This window comes from Penicillium cataractarum (genome assembly GCF_028827025.1).
Source record: "Penicillium cataractarum strain IBT 29864 chromosome Unknown utg000004l, whole genome shotgun sequence".
NCBI lineage: Eukaryota > Fungi > Ascomycota > Eurotiomycetes > Eurotiales > Aspergillaceae > Penicillium > Penicillium cataractarum.
In genome coordinates this window covers 1,567,882-1,580,696 of record NW_026622740.1, presented here as the reverse complement: position 1 = coordinate 1,580,696, position 12,815 = coordinate 1,567,882, and the positions used below count along the sequence as shown (strand labels likewise).

The window sequence follows — 12,815 nt, the reverse complement described above, 5'->3', positions numbered from 1 at the left end:
TCAATCAACTTTGAGTTACAACCAATATTGCTTGAAAAAGGACACACAATCTCTAAATCCAACAATCGAGAGAGATAAGCTATCAGGTGAAACTTAACCAGAGGTATTGTCCCAAAAGCCTATCGTATACACAAAAGGGTTGCCTAGCTAACAGTTGTCCAGGCATCATGATCATCACGCGCGGATTCTCACTGACAAACTTTGTCATTGCCAGTTCGGCCCTCTGTTTCCAAGTTTGTGTCTTATACCCATGGCATCATAAGCTTGAGGATGAATTCAAAGAGCTTAAGACCGAACACCTTCGCTTGCTCAAGGAAAATGAAGAGACCCGGGTGAAAGAGTTGCAAAGTATCAGGGAACACTTGGGGAACTTCTATCGTAAGGTGGAGTAAGGGCGGGCCCTGAAGATTCTTAATGTGGGGATAGAAGCTGCGAGGAAATTCTTTCTGGCTAGAATATACACGGCGGTGCGATAGATTGAAGATAGAACATACTTTGCTAAGAACTTGCATCGCATGGACGACCACTGGCTTATAACTACCGTTAGTAAGCTAATACTAGAGTATTCTGTTAAGAACTGCCAAGATCTTCTTAGGTTCCCATATTCTCGCCTTCATATTTGATTGCGAGTTAAGTCCTGACTAAGGAGTTTATGTCAAGCGCTGAAATGTTACATTCTACCATCTCAACTACCTACATTAGACAGAGTGACCTCACGATTTCGGATGGCACAGGTCAGACTTTGAATCTCTCTCTGCTTCAGTAGTTATCTTGTTCCTTGTGAGCAAATTTGGCAAAACCTCGGATTCCATACGTTCAAGTATGACTGCAATATGCCGATGCTGTAGCGACTTTCATGGCCTTAGAGAATTTATATTTTGTAACATGGTTCCATCTACAACGACAGTGACGGGGCGAGTACGGCCCTACAACTACTTTTAAATCATGACGTCTTTGAGCAATGTTGTCAGCATACCTACCAAAATACATTCATCTAGGCATCAGATCAAATACTGGTATATACTGCTATTCGGGCATCTGTCCCACATGAAGCTGTGTAAAGTCTGCTTTGGCATGATGACATTTATTAAGATGAAAAAAAAAACCATTATTAGAGTAGCCTTGAACAACCCAAAATTCAAAGCTACTTATACAGTATGATAAACGCCTGGCGTTCCAATATTCTCCCAAGTACCAAGAAGATCACGCATCCCTTCTTGCAAGGCCGGAAACGCTCTTTGAAAACAAGATAGTGTGACATCTTGCTCAACAAAACGTTGAAGTAGCTGGTCATAATCCTTCCGCTCCCGGGACAGCGCTATCTGCATCCGCCTGTTCATTTCCTCTAGACGCTGCTTCTCACATAGAAGCTCGGAGATGATCGCTTCTAAAGAGCGACACTGTTGTACCGCTCTTACGGCTTGTGCTTGAGATTCGGGCTGGCTTCCGCCTAACGTTTGAATTTCCTCAACTAGTCCGTCGAAGCTATCGTGTATACCCTGGTGGTCGGGGCTGTTTTGCTGGCTTGTTTCCTATTCCATACTAACTTAGTCTCAATAGCCGCCACGGAGGATGTTGGGCCCAATACCGCCAAGAATGAAGGACTTTGCTGTTGTAATGGTTCCATATTTCAGTATATCTGAACTCAAGAAAGCCTTTATGATCGGCACTTGTGGTATGGTGAAGATAGACTGCTGGCTAAGATTATGGTAGAGGGCATGGGCACAGGTCGGATTTGAGTATTTATCAGGTCGGGCCTTATGAGATCAGATAATCTTCCCGGGTAGTTGGTTACGCAAAGGGAGAGACTATGTATAAGATGAGTGCCCGTGTCGTCGACCTCATCTCCCGCATTTGCTATGAAGTGAACTCTCCCGGGTCCGGGATATGGCCGATATCCGAAACTTACGCTAATGTATCAACCCGGCTCTGACCCCATGCGCAAGTTGGGCTGGGATCTGCGAAGTACCCATGGTACCGAATCGGTCATATGCCAGGATTGGGTTACGTAGAAGCTAATCTTCTGGAAGTTCGAAGCTGAAAGAGCCTCGGGTCCGTAATCAAAGCTAAAGCCGACGCGAAAGGCCGATCTTGTTCTGTTACGCTCTTGGATGAAACGGAATATCCTGATCCGTCACGAACGTCCGATTGGGTATTTTTTTGCAGTCGCGTGTTCAAGAAACAAGGGATTGATTCCGGCACTTGAGGGATTCTCAAGGCGATGCGACAGGGAGCTGCTCGGCCGATGAGGAACGGGTCTTGGCAGTAGGCTGCCTGTAGAGCACGTGACCAGGGATTTGTTTGCAGCGTTTGAAATCCAAACCGACACATTCAACGATCACCTCTCATTCATCAACACTGGCACTTTCCAAATCCCGAGGATTAAGAGCATCCTCCACGCTCTGGAGCTGACCAGGAGTGGACATGTCAACAGCATCAGGGCCACAAGATGCAGATGTGTCCCTTTACCTGCATGCCGAGCTTCTCCCCAACATCCGCCAAATCACCCTCTACGTTTCGCTTCCCCAAATCCCTGCTTTAGAAGCGATCCGACCGGAGATCCAGCTGTCAGAATCATGCAAATTTGTCACCGTCTCACTTTCCAAGCCATTTGATCATGTGGCAGAAACTATTAAGCTACCAGCTCGCGTCACGGACGCGACGAGGCGGACCTTGAATATCAACACGGCTGTCTCTAGCCCAGGAAAACCCACCAGTGGCGGGTATGACTACTCAGTCAGAATGCATATTGACCCTAGTGACCCGGTACTCGCACCCCGGGATGAACTAATCGATGACTATGTACCCTGGACCGCAGCAGATATGTCATCTTTGACACGAATTCGATGTCGTGGATGCGGCACGCCCTTCTTGAAAGAGCCAGGCCCCGATCACGCAGTCGGGAAGAGTGACCAGTCTCTTCAACCGGGATGGCTCTGGAAGGACCTCCCGAGTGGAAATTGGGCAGAAATGATGGACTTTTGGCACTGCCACAAGCCTGATCCCCATGAAGACGATCCCAAATCCGAAGCCGCGGCGGCTCTAAAGCTGGAAGACCAAAACGCCCAGATCAAGGGATTTGGAGCTTCCAGCCGTGTAGAAGCCATCTCAGGGACTGTCCTGATCGATGTGGCCACGTTCTTGCTCTCGGAAGCAGATTGCGTGGGACTGAAAAAGGTAAGCTTTTCGCATGTTACAGGTGCTGTTTAGCCAACGCTCTTTACTCGAATTCCGTCTATTTTCGACCACAGCTGGTCTTGTTACAATTTTTCCCGACAGGGGCAACCAGAAGGAGACCATTTCGTATCCATGTTGTGGCCTCCGATACTATTGCCCTAGATCAATGAATGTGCATGCTTGCTTATTGACTAGGGTGGTAAGTGGTTCAGCTCATGTCACAGGGTGGGAGAGGGCAGTTATCCTCTCTCGTCAGATGGATTTCGCCCTCGATTGCTGACTGTCGTGTGTTGTTCTAACTGCTGCTCTGGTTGATGAGCTTCTCCACGCACCCTCTTCGTTTTCAATGACAGGTTTGGCTCTTCGAGCCTCTCCCAGAGCAGTGGACTTGTCATGATTATGGAGAGGTACATCCCGCGTTGCGCTTACCTTCTTGTTATTACTTATTGTAATGGAATTTGAACTTGGATTTTCACCGAAAATTGACCTACTATTCATCAATCTGCCTTCTTCTTTTCAATCCAGAACCATAAAAGCTGACGTTGTACATTCCAGGGTAACACGGAAGAGGCACAAGCTTCTACCGCTGAAGGCTCACTGGAGAGAACTTTGGAATGCACAAAGTGCAAAGCGATTATCGGCATGGAAGACCCATCAGCAAGGGGCTGGCGACTCCTCAAAGCGAACGCTTCGTTGAACGCCAACGTCCCTAGTTCTGGGTTAGACCAGGAACAATGGCAGAGCCATCCCACACAAATGATCGTCGCGGCACAACTGCTCGAGCTAATTGAAAGAGAAAGTGCCCGGCGTTTTGTGGTTCACTGTGGACAAAAGAGCGGGTTACTGGTACGAGATGTTGTCTGTCCTTTAGACACGCTTAGTGACTAATTCGCGGTCTTTAGCTTTGGGTCTTCAACCCAGATCTTCGATACTCTAACTCTAGCTCGGGCCATAGTGTCAACGCCCAACAAGCCATGAAGGTATTTTTCCAGAAAACGCTTGAAATCGACAAATTGCTTGCTCCTGAGATTGGGAATCCTTCGCCTTTGTCTGTGGAAGAGCTAGAATTGCCTTCGATGGTGTACGAAGCTTTATCTGAAGCCCTTCAGGGTAGTAATCAGATGCTACCTCTGACGGCAAGAAATTTCAATGAATGGCAAGTTGGACTGCTCAGTCGATTCAGTCGAGTTCAAGCAACTTGAAGACAGGGAGTCGTTTGCTCATCACATTCATACGATTACACTTCGTACATGAAACTACGATCTTCTTTGTCGACTCTTCTCATCACGGAATCGCTTTTCTTGCATTCTGGGAATCGGATCTGAGTATTCTGGATCCTAAATATGGGAATATAAGGCGGTCATATGGCATAAACAAATTCAATATTTTCACAGAATCCCGTCTAGCCTTCAAATGGCGTCTCGAAGGGCGGCTCCGCCTGTGGTGTGAGACGGGCGATGTGTCGTCTCTGACCATCCTCCCAATCGAAGACGGCGGAGTGGCAGGCCACACGGTTCTAGACAAGTCAGCTATCTCAATCATGAAATCCAAAGAAAGTGGTTATTGCACTCACATCCCAAACAACAACTGTGCCAGCCTTCCAACGAATACGAGCTTGAAGATCTTGCGACAAAGCAATGTGATCGTACAAGAACTTCAGCAGGTAATCAGATTCCTCCTTCTTATACCCGACAATGTATCGAGTAACTGCAGCATCCCGTTAGTCTATTCCACTCATAAATCCATAGATTGACTTCACTCACACTGCGGATTCACATAAAGCGCCTTCTCGCCCGTAACGGGATGCGTCCTAACAATAGGATGCTCTGAGGTAATAGGATCACGACGGGCAATACCGCCTCCATTCAGACTAGCATTGACTTGTTCAACTCCCGAATGCACCGCCTTCAGGCCATGCAGTCTCTTCCTGAACTCCGGTGACAGTCGCTTATACGCCTGAACCATGTCGGCGAAGAGTGTGTCGCCGCCGGTCGAAGGGCCGTCCAGCACGTACAGGAAGGTTGTGCCTGGGGGCTGCTTCTCAAAGGTCACGTCGGAGTGCCAGGTGATAGTGTTAGTGCGTTGCTCGAGGAACTTGGCGCCGGTGCGGTCGTCGGCGCCGCGGAAGACGAGGTGGATCTCCGGGAAGCCCTTGGGTGCACCGGAGGTTTGGTGGACGTGGTGACGGCCGAAGTAGCCGGCGTATTCGACGGCGTCTTGGATAGGGAGGGAGGCGAAGTCTTGGTCACGGAAGGCTGGATTGGCGTGTGGTTAGTCCTTGTTCGATTGGTTTTGGTATAATTTCTGTCAGATTTGTGTGGTCACTTACCGACAACACGTCGCTGGGCGACGTACAGAGCGAGCTGGTCCTTGCCAGCCTTGGAAAGCTTGCTCAATTGCACGCCGTGGATCTCGGAGCCGATGAACGGGGTGATATCGTCGACCTCGGCTTGGCCCTTGGGCAGTAGGTCTGGGAATGTGGCATCGGCGTCCTTGCCATGATCATAGTGCTCGAAGTGTTCGAGAGGAGGATACCTGTCATGGAGGAGAAGTTAGTCGTTGTCTATCATCCACTAGGAGGGCGGGTATACACTACCTCGCAGTCTCATTGTCCCAGACGGGCAGATAGTTTGGAAATGACGCTGGCGGCAACTTGTCTGTGCCCTTCAGCTCGGCCTCTTTCTCGTACTTGTATCCGATCAAATTCTCCTTGTTGTGCCCAGCATCAGTCTTGAAGGGTACCGAGAAGGTTGGAGCGCGGAGCGCGACTGTCTCTGAGAGTGACGGGGCCATTGTATAAATAGTTAAACAAGGCTGATTCTCGTTGTCCTTTTGCCAGATTTTAACTAGAACACCGGTACTACCAAGTAATGGTAATGTAGGTTATTCTAGTATTGCTTTCAAGATACCCTACAATATGCGACAAGCATCATATCTATATACATAGTCCCGGCACCGTAATTCCGGGATCTACGAATTGCGCCATGAGTGCGGGGTTGCTCTTTCGTCCGATAGACGTTTGATCATCTAAAAGGCCCTGTCGCAATCCAAATACGTTGAGAGCATCACGCCGGGGATGTCGGCTGTCGGGTTATCGGCAAGAAAACGCTGACATTGGCTGTTGAAGTGTGTCAGTGTGGTGTATAGCATCGTTATGAGAGATGTGAATGGCGTGATGATAGTCGGATGTCGCTTATCTGATTATGTACGACTACCGAAAATGCTTCTTAGGATGCGGAACAAGAAATACAAAAGCATAATCGGATTGCGTAGTATTTGGACAAGACCGGTGCTGGGAAGTCTTCACCAACTGGCGCGCAGTTCTACTTGGGGGAACGTGTTGATTTGTTGGTTTGGGACGTTTGTTACCCCTCGGATGGCGTGATACGCAACTGCCTTTGCGCAACGCGAGCGACATTCGCGCATTCGCATTCAACAACTTGATTGGGATGTTCAAGACAGGATAACTTAATACCTAGAGACAGAAACTGGACTTTGATTTCGGCTCACGATATTTAGCACGGCGCATTCAACTATAGATTCAAATATACCTGACCAGGCATTCTTATAGTTCTCGACCAGACAATGGAGATAAGCATAATACCAGGGTCAACCCTAGTAATTACTATCGAAGGGAGCATATTTGCCAATCGCAATTTATAGCACTTCGCCATACTCAACCTCCGCATGAATTTGGAGTTGATCGTGAATTAGTTGCTCGCAGCTCAGACGGTGGAGGCTTAGTGGGGCCGAGCTAAAACAAGAGAATTGCGGGTTGGTCCTCTTTAGTCCTCCCACGACTCGCCCAGCCTAACGTCACTTTATCACGTCTTGCGTGATTCGGCCAAGATCAACGATCACTGGCAACCCCCCAGTAGGCTCATTGAGTCTCGACTGTTTCCGAGTGGTCCTTCTGCGTTTCTGATCGCGCTTTTGCCTTGTAAAAGCCGGACTTCGCGGCATTCGCCCCGTATGCCTCGTGTCGCGACATCAGCCCGAAGCAGATCGATCATTTTATGTCCCTTAGGTTGACTCTGTGCCTTCGCTTGTGCAGTGGATATGTAACGCCACAGGCACCAGTGGTTGCTGAATCTTCCGATAGAACCCAGCCGTTGCACACCTTCCTGTTCTCGCCGGGAGCTACGACATCCTGCAGCAGATCTAGCCGACTCGTGGCATGTCCCCCTCAGTGGGTCATCGCGAAGATAAAGACGATTTGAGTCTGCCACAGAATGGCGTGCTAGAGGGCTGTGATGGCTTCTTCGTCAAAATGTTCGCCTTTATAACGCCGCATCCGCAGTGGATGAGACTGCCTGTGAATGCAGATCTCATACCTGATCCAAAGTCTTCTTCAAGATGACAATTGAGGAGACCAAGAAGGCCGGGCCCGGCCCCGAGGATTATGACAAGAAGGCTGTGCCTCAAGTCTCCTCGACGAGTGATTCGGACTCTTCTTCGTCTTTTGGTGGTCGCCAAGGAGTCATCAAGCCTGTTGACTGTGCCTTTGACACAACCGAGGACCCTAGGTACTACAAACCTATCCCAGAGTATGAAGGTTATCATCGCTGGGATCCGGAATTTGAATGGACGGAGGAAGAAGAAAAGGCCGTTGTGAAGAAGGTATGCGATGCACTGGCCTCTATGGGTAACACCTCCTGAAGGATATGAGGGAACTGACCTTGTTATTCCTAGATTGACTGGCGTATTTGCACATTTGCTTGTGTGACATTTTTCGCCCTACAGCTGGACCGTGGCAATGTTGTTCAAGCCACGTCTGATAACATGCTGGGTGACCTGGGCATGAACACAAACGACTACAACACTGGTCAGACTATTTTCCTGCTTACATTCCTATTTGCGGAGCTCCCTTCGCAGCTACTCTCCAAGTGGTTTGGACCCGACCGTTGGATTCCAGTTCAAATGGTTTCCTGGAGTTTGGTTGCCGCTTGCCAGGCATTTGTGAAGAACCGCTCTACCTATTTCGTTACTCGAGCTTTGCTTGGTCTGCTCGAAGGTGGATTGTACGTCTATTTGATTCCAACCTCAGAACTTCAGAGAGACTAATAATGACACAGTATCCCCGACACGATCCTCTTCCTTTCCTTCTGGTATAAGTCTAAGGAGCTCCCAATTCGCCTCAGCTACTTCTGGGTCGCTTATCAAGGAACTTCAATTGTAAGCGCCTTCCTGGCTTTCGGCTTCCTGCACATCCGCCAAGCAGACGGCACGGGAGGCTGGCGATATCTATTTGCCTTTGAAGGTTTGATCACCGGTGTCATCGGTATTATCGCTGCATTCTGGATGCCCCCATCGCCAACCCAGACCGCTGGCAGGTTCCGCGGCAAGGAGGGCTGGTTCACTGAACACGAGGAAAAGATCATGGTCAACCGCATTCTTCGAGATGACCCCAGCAAAGGAGGTATGCACAATCGCCAGGCTGTCACGCCTCGCATGCTCTGGCATGCTCTGAAGGACTACGACATGTGGGTCATTTATATCCTCGGTCTAACCTGGATGATCGCAAATACTCCGGCAACCAGCTACATCAGTCTGCAGCTCAAGTCACTGGGCTTCAGTACCTTCCAAACCAACCTGCTCACTATCCCTGCGGCGGTTATCTTCATTATCAACCTGCTGCTGTGGACTTGGATCTCGGAGCGATTCAATCAGCGGCTGCTTCTTGGCGTTGGTACCGAGATCTGGGCTTTGGTTCTCCTCATTGCCCTGGAGCTGCTTCCCAATAATGCCAGTGCTTGGACCCGATGGACTCTGCTGACACTATTGATCGGAATGCCTTACGTGCATGCAATCGTTGTGGCGATCACGTCTCGAAATGCCGGTACCGTGAGAACACGTACCGTTGCCACAGCATTGTACAACATGATGGTGCAAGTGAGCAACATCGTCGGAAACAACGTGCGTTTTTGGCCCATTCAGACAGTGAGAATTATGAGAGCTTGGGCTAATCGAGTGTTAAATAGATCTACCGTGAGAAAGACAAGCCATACTACCGTACCGGCAACAAGGTGCTGATCGGCCTTGCTGCGTGGAGTTTGGTGATGTTCATCATTGCAAAGTACTACTATGTGTGGCGCAACAAGTATGTTTATACCTCTCCGCATGGTCGTTCATTGTAACAGTTTCTGACTATCACCAAATAGGAAAAACGCTGCCATCTGGGACAACATGACAAGCGAGGAAAGAGAGCGCTATGTTGTCGAGAATAAGCACCTTGGAAATAAGAGGTAACCCACCCTCCTGTTTGGACGCTGATCGAAGTCCCCATTACTGACATTATTTCCACAGAGTTGATTTCCGCTTCTTACATTAAAAGGCAAGCTGCATTTGGATGTGGTTTAGAAATGGCCAAGATACTATTGCAAGCTTAGATACATATTCATCATAGAGCCAAAACAATAGAGATGAACATTTCAAAACCGATAGATGGCCCTACTCAGATGTTTGTAATTCAAGCCCTGAAAGGCTCTAGTGCTCGCTTCCATGTACATTATGGACACTCTTTGAGAGTTAAAACTATTCACCAATAACATACTCGCACCCTTCGTCCCCAATCCAGACTTCATGAACTTTCCCTGCGGGGACATCGATTCGCGCGCCAGGCCCGAATGTCACTTTCTTGACCTCGCCGTTGTGCAGATTTGCGTTGTCTTCGGGATAAGTAATTGTAAACGAACCCTGACGAATTAAATGTGTCGTAAGACCTCCATGACTATGAGGCGAGTAGTATCCATTCCTAGAACGCTCAGTACGTTTTTCGACGAAAGGGGACTGTTAGACGAACCTCCCGTCTGACCAGGTATACACATGTTGGAAACCCCACTTTCTTACGAGACGCTCGCTCTCGGCACGAGAGCCGATAGGGTACTTCTCTGCCATCTTAGGAAGCTCTTAAAGGCTGTAGCAAGCTATTTCGACCACTGTTATGTTGATCTGGCTTGGTAATGCATAAGGCGTTCCAGGTGCAGGAGTGATGTCACCAGACCATGACAACCCCTCATCACGTGGCATAGTATATATTAAGACAAAAGTACACAAAAAAGTACGAACAGGTGGTTCTAGAAGGAATGATGGACAGACACCGTGTTAGATCGATCTAAATTCTATTTTGTGAGATCCTTGCTAAAACAGGAATAGAATTGTCTTATTAAAAGAATTCTGTCATCGAAAGGTACATAAAAAGCAACACCCAAGAGTCGAGTCATCAGTCGTTCAAATACATCCCAAAGTTCATGATGAGTTGAAAGTAGCACGATTCCAGAGCTATTCACCGATCATTATACAGGCAAGTCAGCTTACAGGCAGCTCATTCAAAATCCCGATTAATGTTTGGTGGCCGTGGCACATATAGCCAACCCGCCATCTGCCTCGTCAATAAGACGCTTCGTTCGAGAATCCCGAAAAAAAGAGACATGAAATGCTGTGTAAACGCCATGTCAACGCCACCAAAACTCCTCGAAGAAAGCAATCTTTGCCGTGGGCGATCTCTCTGTCTTCGCGTGCCCCTTATAATAGAAGCATAGCTCGTTCATGCGCAAGGAGTATGACAGACGTGGCAGCTTTTGCCAGGAATGACCCAGACCTCCTGGCCCCTAGCAGCGCAGTTTGGACACCGTACGCCAGGCATCTAGGAGCATATGTTAGAGAATATTGATCACGAAAGTACCAATATGTGTTACAAAGACTTATTTTCCTGGAACGCACCTTGTTAACGATGGGGGAGGGTGAGCACGCCGAGGCGCCACATTGAGAAGACTCGGTCATCTTGGGAGAAGGTGGAGTGAGTGATAACGGATCAATAGCGTTGCTCTGTGTTGGTAGCTGTCCCAGGAGAGATGGTAAAGGGACGTCGAGATTAAAACTTTTGGCAAGGCAACTCGACTTTGGCTTCAGAGATGGGGCTGGTGTGTATTCAACCTTTTCTACCTGGACAAGCCGGACAGACGAGCCCTTATAAGGCACAAAGGCACGACGACAGAAAGGGGAGGACAGACAGCCGGTTCAAGCCCCGCGATCGCAACCAAAAAAAATCTTATCGGGTAATTATTAGTTTGGGCCAAAAAACCACCAAAAAAAATCAGTTCAGCTCTGGTTCGCGCACATCGCTTCGATGTGGATTCGGAAGTTCCCGTTGATGGGCAGCATCAGTGTCTTCCGATGTGGAAAGCTTTCTCCTTTTTCAACGATCGACCAGTCAAAAGCAATCAAAATCAAGAGCATTTGATGACTCCCATTCTCCTGGCCGATGGCTTGACCTTGCGCAGGGATTCAGGGCCGATGCACACAGGGCTATCGGTCCTGGTTCCACGCCACTGGTTACTAGTAGCCAATCATCGCTGTATAATCAGCTCCTCCCGAGCAGTCCGGGTTGAAGGTGTTCATTCTTTGATTGTTTGTCCTGCAAGCATTGACGTGATAGATTTTCCCATCCTGCGGGGCATGATCTTCCTCATCGCGGTAGGCGAAGCCAAAAGGAGCTTGGTCCTTGCGACATCGGACAGTATGGTGTCGATTCGTTGGTATTCCAAATCCTAAAACGAGTCAAGAATGTGCGGCAATCGACCAGGATGGAATCCGAATGAGTTTAGGGCCCCTCTCAAAAGTTGATGTATCGTTCCTGCAACCCCAGGGCAGATCGCCAAATGGGTCACGCTCGGTCGACCTCGGGGCGCCCAGTCTGGAGGAGCGCCCTAGCGCCTGTCGATGATTTGCCCGCGGGGGTCTGACAGGGGCCCAATCACTTGCGACAGCTCACAAATACTCGATGCAGTCCGATCATTGGTCTATCGGCCAGGTTTGAGTATCCTGGTTCGCCCACCACTGGCTAATTGCCCCGCCATCGGCCAATAGTCGCTGGTTATGCATGCCAATTCTAGCTGTCAAGAGCAAGTGCTGTTCTGCGTGAACCCCTCCTCTCCCCAGACAAAAGGGAAACTTGATTATGATCTACAGACTACAGATGAGCGACCATGGAGCTGCGGCGTTGCTTGTTCTGGTGCCTTGACCGCGGGCTGAGAGAATCGTTATCGGTCCAGCCTGAGAGGTATGCGATGCGATAGTGGTACTTAGATCCCTTCGCCTGGTGGATGTATCCTCCTGTCCTGTCGTGTTGCATTCTGCGCTCGCTCCAACCTTATCACGCTACTGTCATCGGAGCATTTACTGATCACCTTTACGGGATATGCACTTGTCTCTGCTTTCCCCACTACAGTATGTACCAAGGTTGACCCATCCGATGCATTGCTGCTTGGCATGTTGATCTCCCCTCCCAACTGGCCCTTGCACTATCCCAGGTGGGGCTCAAGCTGCTCACAAGTTGCCAGTCGCAACGCAGACTACCTGGGTTGGACTCGATCACATCTCCAGTCTATCTGTCTAGCCCTCAGATTGAACCACCAAGCTCTAAATGTGGCTAATGGGGCCCACTTATCACCCGCGGCCAGGGGGCTGGGGCAAGAAGCGGATTTTGAAAGCTACTGCATGTCCACGCTACATTGGGAATGGCACCGCAGTGGAGGCTTGATGGCGCGCGTCATGCAGGATAACTTTCTTGTTTGCCTCTGGTCCAAGAGCTAGGCATGCTACACGGCTGCATTGCTCATTCAAGGTCACACCAAGCG

The 12,815-nt window shown here is 49.2% G+C and overlaps 4 protein-coding genes across 4 annotated transcripts; 2 read left to right on the top strand and 2 right to left on the bottom strand.

Annotated features, from left to right (window-relative positions):
- Positions 1-2,424: 2,424 nt before the first annotated feature.
- On the top strand, positions 2,425-4,379 carry N7496_005117 (HECT-type E3 ubiquitin transferase; the record flags this gene model as incomplete). Its single annotated transcript, XM_056698046.1, has 3 exons — positions 2,425-3,177; positions 3,733-4,023; positions 4,080-4,379. The coding sequence occupies 3 exons, from the start codon at positions 2,425-2,427 to the stop codon at positions 4,377-4,379; spliced, it is 1,344 nt and encodes a 447-aa protein (XP_056556571.1).
- Positions 4,380-4,579: 200 nt separating this feature from the next.
- Positions 4,580-5,970, bottom strand: N7496_005116 (TauD/TfdA dioxygenase family protein; the record flags this gene model as incomplete). Its single annotated transcript, XM_056698045.1, has 5 exons — positions 4,580-4,693; positions 4,751-4,884; positions 4,941-5,432; positions 5,507-5,712; positions 5,774-5,970. The coding sequence occupies 5 exons, from the start codon at positions 5,968-5,970 to the stop codon at positions 4,580-4,582; spliced, it is 1,143 nt and encodes a 380-aa protein (XP_056556570.1).
- Positions 5,971-7,533: 1,563 nt separating this feature from the next.
- Positions 7,534-9,508, top strand: N7496_005115 (putative transporter; the record flags this gene model as incomplete). The annotated part of the gene is made up of 6 exons (XM_056698044.1): positions 7,534-7,797; positions 7,870-8,198; positions 8,253-9,093; positions 9,159-9,277; positions 9,339-9,422; positions 9,484-9,508. The coding sequence occupies 6 exons, from the start codon at positions 7,534-7,536 to the stop codon at positions 9,506-9,508; spliced, it is 1,662 nt and encodes a 553-aa protein (XP_056556569.1).
- Positions 9,509-9,711: 203 nt separating this feature from the next.
- Positions 9,712-10,074, bottom strand: N7496_005114 (uncharacterized protein; the record flags this gene model as incomplete). Its single annotated transcript, XM_056698043.1, has 2 exons — positions 9,712-9,931; positions 9,980-10,074. The coding sequence occupies 2 exons, from the start codon at positions 10,072-10,074 to the stop codon at positions 9,712-9,714; spliced, it is 315 nt and encodes a 104-aa protein (XP_056556568.1).
- Between the last annotated feature and the right edge of the window lie 2,741 nt (positions 10,075-12,815).